At 49.0% G+C, this 19357-nt stretch overlaps 1 protein-coding gene across 1 annotated transcript in view; it reads right to left on the bottom strand.

Moving 5' to 3' along the window:
- Positions 1-564: 564 nt before the first annotated feature.
- The window catches only part of LOC119958406 (polyunsaturated fatty acid 5-lipoxygenase-like), a 43085-nt gene continuing 24292 nt past the window's right edge, over positions 565-19357 (bottom strand). Inside the window, exons 7-14 of the mRNA XM_038786921.1 lie at positions 19185-19328; positions 16675-16878; positions 15008-15094; positions 11992-12161; positions 10442-10563; positions 4133-4233; positions 2841-3011; positions 565-1093 (exon numbers count right to left, since the gene is read on the bottom strand). Coding sequence (XP_038642849.1) covers positions 917-1093; positions 2841-3011; positions 4133-4233; positions 10442-10563; positions 11992-12161; positions 15008-15094; positions 16675-16878; positions 19185-19328 — 1176 coding nt within the window. The 3' untranslated portion in view covers positions 565-916. The remainder of the gene's footprint in view (positions 1094-2840; positions 3012-4132; positions 4234-10441; positions 10564-11991; positions 12162-15007; positions 15095-16674; positions 16879-19184; positions 19329-19357) is intronic.

Genomic DNA, 19357 nt, shown 5'->3' with positions numbered 1-19357 from the left:
AATAAAGCAACACTCAGCGGCTGTGATTCTTACCAATATAATTAACACACCATTAATAACTAAAACCCCAGACATCAGGAACGCGGTCGGGAATTCAAGAGAAATTTCTTCACCCAAAGCGGTGAGAATTTGGAACTCACTCCCACAGGGAATGGTTGTGGTGAATGACATCGATACTGTTAAGGGGAAGTTAGCTAAACACGAGGGAGAAGGGAATAGGAATGTATGTTGATGGGGTTAGAAGAAGAGGGGTATAAGCTGGGTCAGTTGGGCCGAATGGCCTGATTCTGTGCTGTCAGTACTGTGTAAGTCTATGTATGTCATCAGCAGCATGGTGGTACAGCGCTTAGCACTGCTGCCTCACAGCGCCAGGGTCCCATGTTCGATTCCCGGCTTGGATCACTGTCTGTGCGGAGTCTGCACATTCTCCCCGTGTCTGCGTGGGTTTCCTCCGGGTGCTCCGGTTTCCTACCACAAGTCCCGAAAGACGTGCTGTTTGGTGAATTGGACATTCTGAATTCTCCCTCCGTGTACCTGAACAGGTGCTGGAATGTGGCGACTAGGGGCTTTTCACAGTAACTTCATTGTGGTGTTAATGTAAGCTGACTTGTGACACTAATAAAGATTATGATTATTATTACCACAGGCTTTCCCGACACTCTGGTGGTGCAACATTAGCATAAGATTGTCCAACTAAAACTTGAGGGCCCACAGAAACTATTACCCCAACACAAAATCTAAACATTGTGATTAAAACACACTGTGGGCGGCTCCGACACCCTAAAATTACCTCCACCCCCACCCCCAATCCCCCACCTTAATAAATAATTATCCAAGATCTTTAAATCCCTCGGGTAACCATCAACAATGCAGGAGGGATCCACACATGTTTTCCTGAGCCAGGCCACTCTGCCCATCAGATGGTGATGCTGTTCTCGATGTTCTCAGGATGCAGGTACTCGTATTTTAGGCTCAGGCGCGCGTTACGATCCTGGATCTTGCGATCGATCTTCTTCAGTTCTTCCTGAAATTCCCTGATGTGCTCCTTCGCTGCCCCGTCGGTGAAATGCCCCTCATAATCACCGAGTTTTCTCTGCGGGGAAAATGGATGGTTTGTATTTAGTTGGGGTGAGGACACGTTCAGTTGTAAACTGGGGCAGCTTTGTGCTGTTGGGCCCACGCCCAATAGGAATCGGGGGTGGGGGGGGGGGGGGGGGGGAGTGTGACAAACCCATTTCATTCAGGGTTCTTACATCCAGGGGGCTGTGGTGTCCACCCCCACAATCTGACTGGGAACCCACTCCACCCGGACTTGTCCCGAGCAACCGTCTCAGGCCGAACCAGACAGTTTGCAAACTCTGCGCCACGTCTGACCCACACTCACTCCCTATCTCTGTAACCTCCTCCACCTCCACCTCACAAAGGGGCAGCAGGGTAGCATGGTGGTTAGCATAAATGCTTAACAGCTCCAGGGTCCCAGGTTCGATTCCCGGCTGGGTCACTCTCTGTGCGGAGTCTGCACGTCCTCCCCGTGTGTGCGTGGGTTTCCTCCGGGTGCTCCGGTTTCCTCCCACAGTCCAAAGATGTGCGGGTTAGGTGGATTGGCCATGCTAAATTGCCCGTAGTGTCCTAATAAAAAAAGTAAGGTTAAGGGGGGGTTGTTGGGTTACGGGTATAGGGTGGATATGTGGGTTTGAGTAGGGTGATCATGGCTCGGCACAACATTGAGGGCCGAAGGGCCTGTTCTGTGCTGTACTGTTCTATGTTCTATGTACAGAAGGGGCTGATGGGTAATGGAAAGACCACCGGGGGGCAGCACTGGCGTGTATAAAAGCGGGACGCAGCCAGCCCTCTGCCTCTTTGGCTGATTTGACTGTGAGGAGAAGAAATTTATCTGGGGGCAGCTACTGTGGTCAGGCCTAGTTGTAGAGCATAGCAAAGGTGTAACTTTTCTACTAGTACAGTTCCTTAAGTAAGAGCTCACACAATTATTTTAAGTTGCGTTGTTCAATGAACCTTCTGTAAAACTTCTGGACGACTTTGAGCCTTTTTCCAAAGCCTCTACTGTAACTGAGTTGTTGAGTAGCACAGATTAGCTGCTCTACAGGTAACACAACACTCTGCACTCCTCTCGTTCTAGCCTTGTGAGAATCCAGATTGAATCCAGGGATGAAGGCCTCGTCTTGTGAAGAGAGATTGGGCAGTTTAGGCTGCAGTTCTGAAGAACTTAGAACTTAGAGAACTTAGAACACTACAGCGCAGTACGGGCCCTTCGGCCCTCGATGTTGCGCCGACCTGTGAAACCATCTGAAGCCTATCTGACCTACACTATTCCATTTTCATCCATATGTCTATCCAGTGGCCACTTAAATGCCCTTAGAGTTGGCGAGTCTACTACTGTTGCAGGCAGAGCGTTGCACACCCCTACTACTCTCTGAGTAAAGAAACTGCCTCTGACATCTGTCCTATATCTACCACCCCTCAATTTAAAGCTATGTCCCCTCATGTTGGTCATCACCATCCGAGGAAAGAGACTCTCACTGTCCATGAGGGGAAATCTGATTGAGGTGTTTAAGATGGTAAAGGGGATGCACAGGGTGGATGTAGAGCGGATGTTTCCCCGAGTTGGACAATATCGAACCAGAGGCTTTAGCTTTTGGCTAAGCGGGGAGAGGGAGGGGCGGGGGGGGTGCAGATTTGCAACAGAAATGAAGAGGAATTACTTTATTCAAAAGGTGGTGAATCTGTGTTTTCTACCCCAGAGTGCAGTGGTGTCAGAATGCTAAACAAATTTGAGGCAGAGATAAATATACTGAGGAATCGAGTGGCCATTGACTTACCATTGCAGGCTGTGGACGGCTCAGGGTCCAAGTGATGGCCATTTGAATGCAGGAATGGGGGATGTCCGGGAGCGATTCCATGATGTGCTCCATAGTCACCGTCCCCTTGCTGGTCGGGGGAGGTTTCCTCATGGAAGCGGGAGCGTTGGGCACCCAGGCCGTCCAATCAAACTGTTCGATAAAGGAGGAAAATCAAAAGCAGTCCCGAGGCAGGAGAACAACAGAAAGAACTTTCATTTACAGACCACCTCTTCCCCAATCCAGCTTCTCGGGTTGTCCAGGACTTTCTCCGGAGTGGGTGACTAACCCCACCCACCCCCCACCACCCACCACCAACCACCACCCAAGGTCAACACCTCCACCTTATCCTCATAACCCAGCAACCACACCCAACCCCACCTAAGGGCAATTTTTGGACACTAAGGTCAATTTATCACGGCCAATCCACCCTAACCTGCACATCTTTGGACTGTGGGAGGAAACCGGAGCACCCGGAGGAAACCCACGCACACACACGGGGAGGATGTGCAGACTCCGCACGGACAGTGACCCAAGCTGGAATCGAACCTGGGACCCTGGAGCTGTGAAGCTATTGTGCTACCCAAAATGCTACCGTGCTGCCCAGTGCCAATGTTAAATGTTTCTCTATCTCTCTTTCTCTTTGTTGGAATGGTACCTGTGTGAATGATGTCATGATTAGCAGACATGCAGATAATGATATACAGATAGGAAGCTAATGGACACAGAGAACAGGACATAACCAATGAGCAGGCAGGACACTCAGGGGTGGGATCTGACTATAAAAGGCACGAGGCGCTCACACAGCTCTTTCCGCCGATGAACATCTACAGAGTGAGTCAGGGTGTATGTACAGTATCACACCTCCAGCACGTGGCTAAGAGCTAGTTTGGCTCAGTCAGACAGAGTAACCACACTGAGGTTAGCAGAGAGCCGAGCTCATAGAGAACTGAGCTAACTGTGCGACAGGTTCAATAAACCAGATTGAACTAACTTCAAGGTCTGGAGTATCTTTTGGTCAAAGCTGCACCCAGTTGCAGCCAGTGTTACTCCAGAGTACATAACACATCAAATGTTCGCCAACAACAGATTTGAGATGGATTTGGAGACTCTGCAGTTCAATAATCTGTCGGTGCTTCATGTTAATGTTTTTACATGGTGAGTGAGTGAGTGAGTGAGTAAATGAGTACGTACGTACGTACAACAGCAAGAAGAAAATCTGACACACCAGCAATAAACCTGCCCAGGACACCTGAGCGATGTGAAAGAGTTACCTGTCCATTATTGACAGCCGCATGCTGGGCACTGCAGGTAAAGATCATCATGGTAGCAAATTTGCAGAGTTCCATCCTGGTGTTCAACGATGTCGGAAATCCTGAAAGATAAACATCTTTGGGATATGTATCAACAGGAAACCAAATTGTGGGATCTTCATAGACGAATCATAGAATTCCTACAGTACACTAATGCAAGGTGGCTCACAGGAAGCGTGAGACGGTGGTCTGCATGAGCAAGTTCTTTGAAGGGGTGGAGGGTAGGTGTGGGCAGTGTGTGGGAGCTTCCGCAAATCATGTCCACATGTTTTGGGCATGCCCGAAGCTTAAGGGATTCTGGCAAGAATTTGCTGATGCCATTGTTGTGTTCTGCTTCTTCATGCAGCATAAGCTGCTTCCTTAATGTATGCTGGGACAAAGTGTCACGTGAGAGTACCTCTAAGAAATGGATGTTTAAGCAATGTACCTTTAAGAAATGCAGCAGCTCATATTACTGAAGCGATGTCAGAGGGTGGGGGGAGCTGAGCTCACTTCTGCTTTTAGTTTCAGTTTGAGAGAGAGCAGCTGAAAAGTGCCTGGCTGGTTTGCTGTGAGCTGTTTGAAAGGAGAAAGCCAGTTTTGAGGAAAAGAGCTTGGGTGTGTCTGTGTTTGCAGTGAGCTGGATCTGCTGTGATCTCTGCCATGAAAGACTATCTCTGAATCATTTGGGTGATTTAAACTCATAATAGTAATGCCTTTAACCTGATGTGTTTCTGTTTAAAGGTGTTAAGTCTTTTGGAGATTTGAAGGAACAACTGAAGGATTATTTAGTGCTGTATTATTTTTGGGGTTATCTTTGAAGTAAGGGGTGTTAAGTGATCCAATGTTTATTTAAAAGGTTAAGTTGGAATAAACATTGTTTTGTGTTTAAAAACCCACGTGTCCATAATTGTAAGACCAAGCCGTGTGCTTCAAAAGCAACAATACATTAAAGGGAGAGGTTGGTTGAACTCCATGATACACTTTGGGGTTCTGAAAATGCCTCTCCCATAACACAAAGGAAGGTTCAGACTTGGAGATAGGTTTAACACATTTATTGAGCAGTTCACAATTCTCCTACTTGAGTTCCACTCTCCTGTTAATCTTGCTGTAGTAACTCAGTCTAACTAACCAGTCTGCTCTAAGCCACGTGGTGGGTGTGATGCTTCTGATCTGCCCCTGTCCTACTCTCTAAGTGTCGCCTGTGGAAAGAGACAGAGCATGTGTGCCCTGTCCTTATATATGAGTTGTGTAATGCCCCCTTGTGATAGTGTCACCTCTGGGTGTCTTGACTGCCCATTGGTCGTGTCCTATTCTATGTGTTCATTAGCTGTATGTCTGCATGTCGTGATGTCTCTGGTGCTCCCTCTAGTGTTTTTTTAGTCTTACTGTATTTACATTAACCCCTTGTGTATCTATAGTGATGCATATCACCACAGCCATGTCCATGGCCTTGAAGGTACGGGTGGTTTCGAGTCCAGAGGTTGCAATTTTGGTGCGTCGGAAGACCCGGGAGCCCAGGGGGGAAGAGAGGCCTTTGCCTCCCTGGTAGTCCGGAGACAGATCTTATTGGCATGGAGGAACTCGGAACCCCCAAAATCGGGGGTGTGGGCTAGTGACATGGCCGGATTTCTCACGCTTGAGAAGATTAAGTTTGACTTGAGAGGGTCGATGCTCGGGTTCGCCCGGAGGTGGTAATCGTTTATCGACTTCTTTTGGGAAAATTAAGCTGTCAGCAGATATAAGGAGGGGGGGGGGGGGGGGAGGGGGAGTGAAGGGAAAAAGGAAGGCGGGTTCTGACCTGAGATGGGTTCTGCTAGATTGGAGATAAAGAAGTTAGGAGTTAAAATATTTCATTTCATTGTTAAGCATTATTTAACTGGTAATTGTAAACTATTTATTTTATGATGTTAAAATTAGTTGAGGTGGGTTGCTTAGAACATAAGAACTAGAACTAGGAGCAGGAGTAGGCCATCTGGCCCCTCGAGCCTGCTCCGCCATTCAATTAGATCATGGCTGATCTTTTGTGGACTCAGCTCCACTTTCCGGCCTGAACACCATAACCCTTAATCCCTTTATTCTTCAAAAAACTATCTATCTTTACCTTAAAAACATGTAATGAAGGAGCCTCAACTGCTTCACTGGGCAAGGAATTCCATAGTTTCACAACCCTTTGGGTGAAGAAGTTCCTCCTAAACTCAGTCCTAAATTTACTTCCCCTTATTTTGAGGCTATGTCCCCTAGTTCTGCTGTCACCCGCCAGTGGAAACAACCTGCCCGCATCTATCCTATCTATTCCCTTCATAATTTTAAATGTTTCTATAAGATCCCCCCTCATCCTTCTAAATTCCAACGAGTACAGTCCCAGTCTACTCAACCTATCCTCATAATCCAACCCCTTCAGCTCTGGGATTAACCTAGTGAATCTCCTCTGCACACCCTCCAGCGCCAGTACGTCCTTTCTCAAGTAAGGAGACCAAAACTGAACACAATACTCCAGGTGTGGCCGCACTAACACCTTATACAATTGCAACATAACCTCCCTAGTCTTAAACTCCATCCCTCTAGCAATGAAGGACAAAATTCCATTTGCCTTCTTAATCACCTGTTGTACCTGTAAACCAACCTTCTGTGACTCATGCACTAGCACACCCAAGTCTCTCTGAACAGTGGCATGCTTTAATATTTTATCGTTTAAATAATAATCCTGTTTGCTGTTATTCCTACCAAAATGGATAACCTCACATTTGTCAACATTGTATTCCATCTGCCAGACCCGAGCCCATTCACTTAACCTATCCAAATCCCTCTGCAGACTTCCGGTATCCTCTGCACTTTTCGCTTTACCACTCATCTTAGTGTCATCTGCAAACTTGGACACATTGCCCTTGGTCCCCAACTCCAAATCATCTATGTAAATTGTGAACAATTGTGGGCCCAACACGGATCCCTGAGGGACACCACTAGCTACTGATTGCCAACCAGAGAAACACCCATTTATCCCAACTCTTTGCTTTCTATTAAATAACCAATCCTCTATCCATGCTACTACTTTACCCTTAATGCTATGCATCTTTATCTTATGCAGCAACCTTTTGTGTGGCACCTTGTCAAAGGCTTTCTGGAAATCCAGATATACCACATCCATCGGCTCCCCGTTATCTACTGCACTGGTAATGCCCTCAAAAAATTCCTTGTTGGCTGGGTGGGTGTTATTTGTTCTGTTGTTTTTTTTTCCTCTTGAAAATTGTTGTTAAAAATTATATATGCCTTAATAAAAAATCATTAAAAAAATTTCCTCCAGTGCAGAAGGAGGCCATTCGGCCCATCGAGTCTGCATTGGCCCACTGAAAGAGCACCCTACCTAGCCCCACTCCCCTGCTCCATCCCCATAACCTCAATTTTTAGCCTGGACAATTCGCCTAACCTGCCCATCGTTGGATTGTGGGAGGAAACCGGGGCACCCGGAGCAGACCGGGGTACAACGTGGAAACTCCACACAGACAGTCGGAATCAAATCCGGGTCCCTGGCGCTGTGAGGCAGAGGTGCTAACCACTGTGCCACCATGCAGTCACTCTCAGTTCATTCTGTAACCCACTGGGCTGTACTTGCACTGGAAGTTATGATGATCCCAGACCAGACCCCAACAGTTGCTAGGATACCCGACAGAAACCCCAATATTTCTAAATTTGGAAATCTGTGAGGAAAGGGTTCTTTGCTGTAGGAGTGATCCCACAGAGGGGCTATGGTTTATTAAATCAAACTTTATTATTAACTCAGTATTAAACTAACTTTAACATCATAAAATAAATAGTTTACAATTATCAGTTAAACAATGAAATGAAATATTTTAACTCCTAACTTCTTTATCTCCAATCTAGCAGAACCCATTTTAGGTCACAACCCACTTTTAAATACAGTTAGCTGTATAGTCTTGTCTTGGCGAGCGAGAGATATTTGAGGAAACAGCCTGGTGATTCTGGTCTGTGTTGAACCACTGTTCTTCCAGAAGCTGTTGGTCTGATCACAGTCAAATCTACACTGAACTTAAAACTGACTCCTTCAGCCCTGAATTTTCCCATTAATTTCATCATCTTCATCCTCCTAACTGGGCTATGACCATCTGACTAAGGGGAAACACAATGTCTCTAGTCATTTACTCCTCAGGGAACCACCTTTCAATTAACAAAATTCCGTTACCTCTATTTTGGTAAACCGTATACGTGGTTCGAATGAATTGCGATCTTACTTTTATGATATCTTAATTGCACACCTGCAGCCACAGTGTCTGTCTTTCTTTTAACCCCGGACTTAAGCTGAGGGAAAGGGTGTTCCATTCTCCAGCACTAATACCATCAGGCTTATGCACACACAACCAGGTGAAACTTCCCTTAACTCCCCAAAAATGCCACAGGCTTCAAGCCTGTCTCACCGATTGCAAAGATCATAGACCTTGAACAAAACTCCATATGCCCACCCTCACCCCGCGTATCTTCACTCCCTTATTCCAAACAAAATTCAATAAACTCAGTGACTGAACATCAACAGCTGTGTTGGGGTAGAGAATTGCAAAAATTCACAAACCTCTCAGGGTTAGGTACAGAGTAAAGCTCCCTCTACACTGTCCCCATCAAACACTCTCAGGACAGGTACAGCAGGGGGTTAGATACAGAGTAAAGCTCCCTCTACACTGTCCCCATCAAACACTCTCAGGACAGGTACAGCACGGGGTTAGATACAGAGTAAAGCTCCCTCTACACTGTCCCCATCAAACACTCCCAGGACAGGTACAGCTCGGGGTTAGATACAGAGTAAAGCTTCCTCTACACTGCCCCCATCAAACACTCCCAGGACAGGTACAGCACAGGGTTAGACACAGAGTAAAGCTCCCTCTACACTGTCCCCATCAAACACTCCCAGGACAGGTACAGCACGGGGTTAGATACAGAGTAAAGCTCCCTCTACACTGTCCCCATCAAACACTCCCAGGACAGGTACAGCACGGGGTTAGATACAGACTAAATCTCCCTCTACACTGTCCCCATCAAACACTCCCAGGACAGGTCCAGCACGGGGTTAGATACAGAGTAAAGCTCCCTCTACACTGTCCCCATCAAACACTCCCAGGACAGGTACAGCACAAGGTTAGATACAGAGTAAAGCTCCCTCTACACTGTCCCCATCAAACATTCCCAGGACAGGTACAGCACGGGGTTAGATACAGAGTAAATCTCCCTCTACACTGTCCCCATCAAACACTCCCAGGACAGGTCCAGCACGGGGTTAGATACAGAGTAAAGCTCCCTCTACACTGTCCCCATCAAACACTCCCAGGACAGGTACAGCACAAGGTTAGATACAGAGTAAAGCTCCCTCTACACTGTCCCCATCAAACACTCCCAGGACAGGTACAGCACGGGGTTAGATACAGAGTAAAGCTCCCTCTACACTGTCCCCATCAAACACTCCCAGGACAGGTACAGCACAGGGTTAGACACAGAGTAAAGCTCCCTCTACACTGTCTCCATCAAACACTCCCAGGACAGGTACAGCACAGGGTTAGATACAGAGTAAATACCCATCTACACTGTCCCCATCAAACACTCCCAGGACAGGTACAGCACGGGGTTAGATACAGAGTAAAGCTTCCTCTACACTGCCCCCATCAAACACTCCCAGGACAGGTACAGCACAGGGTTAGACACAGAGTAAAGCTCCCTCTACACTGTCCCCATCAAACACTCCCAGGACAGGTACAGCTCGGGGTCAGATACAGAGTAAAGCTCCCTCTACACTGTCCCCATCAAACACTCCCAGGACAGGTACAGCACGGGGTTAGATACAGAGTAAAGCTCCCTCTACACTGTCCCCATCAAACACTCCCAGGACAGCGACAGCACGGGGTTAGGTACAGAGTAAAGCTCCGTCTACACTGTCCCCATCAAACACTCCCAGGACAGGTACAGCACGGGGTTAGATACAGAGTAAAGCTCCCTCTACACTGTCCCCATTAAACACTCCCAGGACAGGGGCAGATCATCCATCACCGCTTTTGATGTGCTCCAATGGAAATGGATCATTTAATTATGAGGGTCGCTGTAGAGCAAGTAGGAAGAAACTATTTGGCCTGGTGAGTGATAATCAGAGGGCATAAAAAGAGTATAATTGTCAAAATAACCTGGAGGGAAAATGGGAAGAAATGGCCTCTTCCTGTGAGAACGATCCAATGGTTTGAGAAACAGAAGAACGGATATTGGGTTTTGGTCACAAACCAGTTCACATTCACTTACCAGAGTTTTTAACGTTGTGTAACCCAACGTCAGTGAGTTCCTGGATCCAGGCTTGAAGCTCAGGATCATTGGCTACTTGATGGTCATCCTTATAGTAAAACGTTACAATGTTGGTGACAAACCTGAAGATACCATTCAAATGTGTTAAAGGACCATAGTGACTGGATAAACACTTCATAGACAACAACGCACAGAGTTCCGGGTTCTCCAAATCCCTTTGAGGGAAAGGTCAGGACTGCCACTGGCTCCCTGGTTTCCCCAAGGAGGTGTTGGACACCTTCTTGAGCCACAGTTGACCACGTGATGATGGCACCCTCACACGGCCCGCTAGGGTGTTCCAGGATTTTAATCCAGTGACCGTGATGGAACGGCCAATGCACGTCCCAATTTGGGAAGATCTGTGAATAGCGGGGTGGGGGGGCAACGTGGAAGTCCGTCTGCCGCACTGCCTTTCTCGCTGGTGGACCTGGCAGGGGATTGGGTAGAAGCCTTCGTCAGGTGCACCATTCAGATAGATCTTGTTTAATCTTAATCGTGAATCCATTCACTGACTTGACTCCACATCACGTAATATCACTGTGTACCTATACCAACAATCTTAATTTTGAAATTTCCAATAGACCCCCCCCCCCCCCCGGCAGCATTTTGGGGGAAAGAGTTGCAGATTTCCACTATTGTGTGTTGAGAAGCGCTTCAGAATGGCTGAGCTCAGTTTTTAAGACCCCCCTCCCCCCCCACCACCACCACCACAGGTTCTAAAGGAAATAGTTTCTCTCTATCCACCTCATCAAATCAATCTTTAATCCTTCTGAACATCTCAACTACATCACCCTCTATCCTGCCCGCTCAGGGAAATGCAAATCACTCTGACAACTGAACCATTTTAGCCTCCGTATCATTGATTTCATAGATTTCATAGAATTTACAGTGCAGAAGGAGGCCATTCAGCCCATCGAGTCTGCACCGGCTCTTGGAAAGAGCACCCTACCCAAGGTCAACAACTCCACCCTATCCCTATCCCCATAACCCAGTAACCTCATAACCCAGTAACCCCATAACCCAGTAACCCCATAACCCAGTAACCCCATAACCCAGTAACCCCATAACCCAGTAACCCCATAACCCAGTAACACCACCCAACACTAAGGGCAATTTATCATGGCCAATCCACCTAACCTGCACATCTTTGGACTGTGGGAGGAAACCGGAGCACCCGGAGGAAACCCACGCACACACGGGGAGGACGTGCAGACTCTGCACAGACAGTGACCCAAGCCGGGAATCGAACCTGGGACCCTGGGGCTGTGAAGCGATTGTGCTATCCACAATGCTACCGTGCGCGGTGCCTGGAACGGAACGCACTAACCCCAAATATAGTTTCACCATATACAACAGTAGGCTAACTTCCAGCACTTTGTGAGCCAATCTCTTATGTGATAGAGGCAAACATTCCATTAATCTTTCCGTCTGTGGGTTTAACTTGTACACAGGGTCCCGAGAGCTCTCAACTCTAAAACGCCCCACCAGGTGGACGCAAATTTCTAATTTACCTGTGAATTGCAGACCATATCAACATACTATCGTCCCTGTAATAGTAATCCTTCAGGTCTTTGACTCCCTGATGCTCCAGATGTTCTGGTAGACAGAATGATTGGTAGGTCATGGCCAGGAACTCTTTCCGACACAGCAACAGTAACCCCTTAGCACCGACACCAAAGGTCTTCGGGAGTAAAGGTAGGAGACGTATTCAGAGATGGGCACAGGGTTGTGAGCATTTCAACATCCCAGCATTAATATTCAGCACGTTAACAAGCACAACATTGGACTTGCGGTGGCGGCCAAGGAATGAGGCATATTTGAACGAGAATTTCACCTAACAGCGGAAGGAAAGTTTGGAGGACCTGGCCCGGGCGGGGGACTCGATGAAGCTGGGGGTTGACCGTGTGGAGACGAGACTGGCAGCCCAGGGGCAGGTTATCCTGAGGTTGGAGGAGCTGGGTGGGGGAGCAGGAGGAAAAGTCCACCTCGATGACAGACCAGCAGTAGCGACCGCTGGAGAACGTGGAGGACTTGGGGAACCGCTCTCATCGGCAGAGCATCCGGATCGTGGACCTGCTGGACGGGAGCGAAGGAACGGACGCGGGTGCATATGTTGGCAATATGCTGGCGAAGTTGCTCGGGGAAGGTGCGTTTGACCTGCCGTTGGAGGAGGATAGAGCCCACAGGGAGCTGATGTGCAAGCCCCAGGAGAGCGAGCCGCCGAGGGCGATGGTTGCATCAGCTTTAGGGCAGCAGGGTAGCATGGTGGTTAGCATAAATGCTTCACAGCTCCAGGGTCCCAGGTTCGATTCCCGGCTGGGTCACTGTCTGTGTGGAGTCTGCACGTCCTCCCCCTGTGTGCGTGGGTTTCCTCCGGGTGCTCCGGTTTCCTCCCACAGTCCAAAGATGTGCGGGTTAGGTGGATTGGCCATGCTAAATTGCCCGTAGTATCCTAATAAAAGTAAGGTTAAGGGGGGGGTTGTTGGGTTACGGGTATAGGGTGGATACGTGGGTTTGAGTAGGGTGATCATGGCTCGGCACAACATTGAGGGCCGAAGGGCCTGTTCTGTGCTGTACTGTTCTATGTCTATGTAAGTTCCTGGATGAGGAACGCATCATGAGGTGGGCTCGGCAGACGAGGCGATGCACCTGGGAAGTCGCCGAGATTTGTGTATATCAGGACCTGGGGGCAGAGTTGGCAAAGAGGAGGACGAGTTTCAATAAGGTAAAGTCAGCCCCTGTACAAGAAGGGTTACGTTTGGTCTACTGCACCCGGCTGACCCATGGATGACCCATGGGAGCCGGGAGCTGTACTTTGGCTCGGCGGAGGAGGCTGTGGACTTTATGAAAGAGATGGACTGGCAGGAGAATGAGAAGCATGTACTGTACGGTGAAGACGTTTGGGTTTTTGGTGTTCGTTTCTTTTTCCGTTTATCTGTTTCTTCTGGTGTTCGGCTGGTTTCCAGTTCTTTGTTAAGGGATATGGGATATGTTTTCGCACCGTGGGGGGGGATTGTTTGTTTGTTTTTACTTTGTTGCCTTTGTTTTGACTGTTTGCACGAAGAGTGGAGGGAGGCTCATCAGTCGGGGGTAGGATGCGAGGCGCCCTGGGTGGGGGCTGCCAAGCTAGCTGGGTGGGGGGCTGCCAAGCTAGCTGGGTGGGGGGCTGCCAAGCTAGCTGGCCGGGGGCCTAGTTCACTAAAGCAAAGTGGGGGGTGAGCTGAAGATCGATGAGGGGAGGTGGGTGGATTGGAGGGGGAGGGGGAGTGGGTGTTGGGGGGGGGAGGGATTATACTATTGATGGGGGGGGGGGGGGGGGAGGGGACTTTCAAAGTGCAGGAGGAGGAGGAGGGTTGATGACGGTGGTTGTCCGAGGGCGGGACGGGGGAGGTGAGGGACATGGGCCGAAGACTGGCCAAGGAGAGGCTATGGTTGATCGGCAGGGGAGGGGGGGGGGGGGGGGGGGGGGGTGCCCCCTGACCAGGCTGGTCACGTGGAACGTTTGGGGATTGAATGGGCCGGTCAAAAGGGCTGGTGTGTTTGCGCACTTGAGGCAACTGAAGGCGGACGTGGCCATGTTCCACGAGACACATCTGAAGGTGGGGGACCAGGTTGGGTTAAGGAAGGCGGTAGTGGCCGCCCTGAGAGTGTGGGGGCAATGGAGACAGTGCTTGGGACTGGAAGGGGCGTCGGTGTGGTCACCGATCCGTGACAACCACCGGTTCGCTCCGGGGGTGGGGGGGTGGGGTGGGGGTGGGGTGTTAGACGGGGGCTGTAGGAGGTGGCAGCGGGCAGGGACTAAGTGATTTGGGGATCTCTTCATTGAGGAGGGTTTCCCGAGTTTGGAGGAGCTAGAGGAGGAGTTTGAGTTGCCGGGTGGGAACAGGTTCCGGTACTTCCCAGTGTGGGATTTTGTCCGGAGGCAGGTCCCAAGCTTCCCTCGCCTCCGTCTAAGGTGATGTCTAAAACAGGGGTCGGGGAGGGAAGGGTCTCTGAAATATATAAGGAACTGATGGAGTGCGAAGGGTTCCAATCGGGGAGGTGAAGAGGAAGTGGGAGGAGGGGTTGGGAGGGGAGTTGGAAGACGGGCTATGGGAGATGCCCTGAGGAGAGTCAGTGCATCCTCGTTGTCGCCAGGCTCAGCCTGATTCAATTCAAGGTGGTCTTCACGGCTCAAATGACTGTGGCCCGGATGAACAGGTTTTTTGAGGAGGTGGAGGAGAGGTACGGAGGAGGACCTGCGAACCATGTACAGCGGCTTCTTCAAGGCAAGTTTACCGTCAGCAGGGGTGGGAGGGTGGCATGGGAGTGATGAATAGGGGTACAAAAACCAATGTATGGGTAATTCGGGTTTAAGCTTGGGGGCGGGGGGGGGGCATGTTATTGTGGGCTTTTTGTGTGTGTGTTGGATCTCTTCGTTTAAGATGTTGCAATGATAAATGCCTCAATAAAATATTTTCTAAAAGCACAGCATTAATTACGCGCACAATGAGAAGGCTGGACAGAGATGTGTGGAGCATGACCCACTTTGGCAATAATTCCGTCTTGATCTATCAGACCGTTTCTGGCCTCGGTGTTAATTTGCATCGTATATCTCACGTGTGGAACCAGGAGCTGAAACCCAAACACAGGTTATTGACATTAGAAGCAGGGAAAATGTGCTGAGGTACTAAACTAAGAGATGTGTCTTGTTCCAGACGGTTTTTCAAACCACCTGGCTAAGGTGGGCTTGCATCACCTTTAAGAAGGGGGGACAAGATCTCGCTAAAGGCATCTTTGTCAATATGTTATCCACGTTCTGGGAAGTGCCACATCCGAGTTCAATAAACCGAAGAGGGTGCTGGGAAATCTGACAAGGATCCACTCAGCCATCTGTCCTCTTCCTTGGTGGCACGGTAGCACAAGTGGCTAGCACTGTTGCTTCACAGCGCCAGGGTCTCAGGTTCGATTCCTGGCTTGGGTCACTGTCTGTGCGGAGTCTGCACGTTCTCCCCCCGTGTCTGCGTGGGTTTCCTCCGGGTGCTCCGGTTTCTTCCCACAAGTCCCCGAAAGACGTGCTTGTTAGGGGAATTGGACCTTCCAAATTCTCCCTCTGTGTACCCGAACAGGCGCCGGAATGTGGCGACTAGGGGCTTTTCACAGTAACTTCATTGCCGTGTTAATGTCAGCCTACTTGTGGCACTAATAAAGATTATTATTATCTCCATGCGGCCTACGTACACGATTCCGACACAATGGCCGAAATTCTTCTGCCATTGGGATTCGCTGTAAGTTCCCCGACGGCGTAGAGGACGGGAAATCCCATTGACAAGCGGTGGGAGTAGAGAATCCTGCTGCCAGCGAACGGCGCGCCGCTGTGAAACACGTGGCGGGGGGATCGGAGAACCCCGCCCATCATTTCTTCTAACAGTAAATAACCGAGGCTATGCTATTGCAGGTCTCTGAGGAGTACAAGACCTATCAGAAAATTCATACTGTTATGGGCCAGGGTTTAAAAGCTCCAAAGTGTATTATGGAGTTCACCTGACCTATAACCTTTTATTGAATTTGGCTCGGATGAGCACAAGAGCCTTCATTGCAGGTGTGATTCAACAGTCTTCCCAGATCTTTAATCAAAACAAACTTTATTCTAAGAACTCAGTTAACATTTATATAAACACACAGCAAGAATTTTTAGCAATTATAAAAATAAAGTCACCCCACAGCTACAGTAATCTATTTATAACACTCAATGAATTCCCCCTTAACTGTTCCAATTCAAAAACAAAATCCCATAAACCAAAAACCCCTATTCAAGGGCATGGCCCAGCACTCCGCATTCTCACTTGAATAAGACTGGCTTTTCCTGCGATTCTGACCCCTTCTCACCAGCTGGTTTAAACCCTTCCCAAAAGCAAACTGTATCTAAAGCCATCACCAAGGTGCTGTTTACTGGAACAGATATTTAAAACGAAACCAAGGGGTGATTTTAACCCTGCCCTCCGTGGGAACTGGGCAGGGGGTTAAAGTTGCTGATGTTCCAGAGGCTGCGATTTTAACCTGCTTTTGCCAGAAAATGATACAGGAACTTCATGGAAAACGGTGTGACCCTCGTTGAGGTTCACAGACCGGGATCCGATGAGATCCGGTTGCAGCAACCACCTACCTTGGCCCCGAATTAAACTGACCGCGACATTCTGCCCCGTGTCTCGTACCTTGTAAATGGGATGCACGGATGGCAGCTGGCGGAGGGTGGCAACGCTGAATGTCTCGGCCATCAGGTGGGTCTTCAGGAGATGGGTGATCACCTCAAAATACTGAACATATGAACTCCGCACCCATATCTTAGCCAGGAGCCAGTCCATTTCTGTGTCCGAGGGAAGGAAAATGGGATTGTCGTCTCCTGGGGTTTGATTCAGCTGTGAGGAACGTCAATGTGGAAGATTATGAACGTTATCAATCATGCAACAACAAGCTGAATTTATATAGCGGCCCCCCGCAATGTACAAAATATCCCAAGGTGATTCTCAGGAGTGTTATCAATCAAAGTGTAACACCAAATCGTGCAAAGATATGTTAGGTTAGATACCCAAAAGAGGTGGATTTCAAGGAGGGTTTACGAAGTGCAGAGGGGGGAGAGGCCGAGTGAGGGAATTCCTGAGTTTGGAGTGTACAATGACGGAGCGATGTCGGGGAACACTTCAGCAGTCAAGGGCATTCAGCCTCTGATCTCCGGGTAAGCGTTCTCCAAGGCGGCCTTCAGGACGCGCGACAACGCAGAATCGCCGAGCAGAAACTTATAGCTAAGTTCTGCACACACGAGTGCGGCCTCAACCGGGACCTGGGATTCATGTCGCATTACATTCAGCCCCCACCATCTGGCCTGGGCTTGCGAAATCCTACCAACTGTCCTGGTTTGAGACAATTCACACCTCTTTAACCTGGGGTTACCCCTATCTCTGGATCTGTAAAGATTTGATTACCCGCAAATGCTCGCATTCCAAGCATTGTCCAGCATCTCTGACTTTGTCTATATATATGTCTGTTTCTGGAACATATCTCTTCATTCACCTGAGGAAGGAGCAGTCAAATTGAAAATTGAAATTGAAAATCGCTTATTGTCACGAGTAGGCTTCAATGAAGTTACTGTGAAAAGCTCCTAGTCGCCACATTCCGGCGCTTGTCCGGGGAGGCTGGTACGGGAATCGAACTGTGCTGCTGGCCTGCTTGGTCTGCTTTAAAAGCCAGCGATTTAGCCAAGTGAGCTAAACCAGCCCCTCCGTGTGCTCCGAAACCAGTGCTTCGAAAGCTCGTGTTTGAAACAAACCTGTTGGGCTTTAACCTGGTGTTGTGACACTTCTCTCTGTGCTCACCCCAGTCCAACACCGGCATATCGACATCGGAGCAATTAAAGTCAGGGTCTTGTGTCAAGAGGTCAGAGTTCGAGGAGCGCCAAGGTCACAGTGATCTCGAAGGTTAGAAGGGCTGGAGGAGGTTACAGAGATAAGGAGGGGATGAGGCCGGAGAGGGGCTGGAAAAGAAGGCTGAGAATTTTCACGTTGAGCCAATGTGGGTCAGCGAGCACAAGGGGGAACAATCGATTAACGAGACTTGGATCCCATGTTGCCCTGAAACATGTAAAGAAAGTGTCCGGCCCTGATTGGTGCGTTGTTCATAGAAATAGGAGGCAGTGACATCTCTCTGATGCTGTATCTGATACTCCACATGGGGCAATGTATGGCACCAGCCCCAACTCACACACTGCTCAAGGAACACCAGCCTGAGAGAGGCTGCAGCATCAGGGAATGGATTGGGTTGGATTGGATTGGGTTGGATTTGTTTATTGACACGTATACCGAGGTACAGTGAAAAGTATTTTTCTGCAAGCAGCTCAACAGATCATTAAGTACATGGGAAGAAAAGGGAATTAAAGAAAATACATAATAGGGAAACGCAAGATATACAATGTAACTACATAAGCACCGGCATCGGATGAAGCGTACAGGGTGTAGTGTTAATGAGGTCAGTCCATAAGAGGGTCATTTAGGAGTCTGGTGACAGTGGGGAAGAAGCTGTTTTTGAGTCTGTCCGTGCGTGTTCTCAGACTTCTGTATCTCCTGCCCGATGGAAGAAGTTGGAAGAGTGAGTAAGCCGGGTGGGAGGGGTCTTTGATTATGCTGCCCGCTTTCCCCCGGCAGCGGGAGGTGTAGATGGAGTCAATGGATGGGAGGCGGGTTCGTGTAATGGACTGGGCAGTATTCACGACTCTCTGAAGTTTCTTGCGGTCCTGGGCCGAGCAGTTGCCATACCCAGGCTGTGATGCAGCCCGATAGGATGCTTTCTATGGTGCATCTGTAAAAGTTGGTAAGGGTTAATGTGGACACGCCGAATTTCCTCAGTTTCCTGAGGAAGTATAGGCGCTGTTGTGCTTTCTTGGTGGTAGCGTCGACGTGGGTGGACCAGGACTGATTTTTGGAGATGTGCACCCCTCGAAATTTGAAGCTGTCAACCATCTCCACCCGTTGATGCTGACAGGGGTGTGTACAGTACTTTGCTTCCTGAAGTCAATGACCAGCTCTTTAGTTTTGCCGGCATTGAGGGAGAGATTGTTGTCGCTACACCACTCCACTAGCTTCTCTATCTCCCTCCTGTATTCCGACTCGTCGTTATTCGCGATCTGGCCCCAGGGGGTGTGAAAGGCCATGGACTACCTACAGCCTCCTACCTGGATAGCAATGGGCATCAACTGGTGCTGTTCGTTCTGGTGGAGCAGACAGATGGGTGCTGCCAGGTACTGCTGGACACCATCAATTACATTGGCAGGAAGCCCATCCAACATCTCGTAGCTCACAATGAAGATGTTACCTTTCTGTAAAAAACACAAAGCGGAGGAAACAA

This window comes from Scyliorhinus canicula, chromosome 29 (genome assembly GCF_902713615.1).
Source record: "Scyliorhinus canicula chromosome 29, sScyCan1.1, whole genome shotgun sequence".
NCBI classification, from domain to species: domain Eukaryota; kingdom Metazoa; phylum Chordata; class Chondrichthyes; order Carcharhiniformes; family Scyliorhinidae; genus Scyliorhinus; species Scyliorhinus canicula.
The sequence above is the reverse complement of the archived record's forward strand: the minus strand, read 5'-3'. Positions and strand labels throughout refer to the sequence as shown.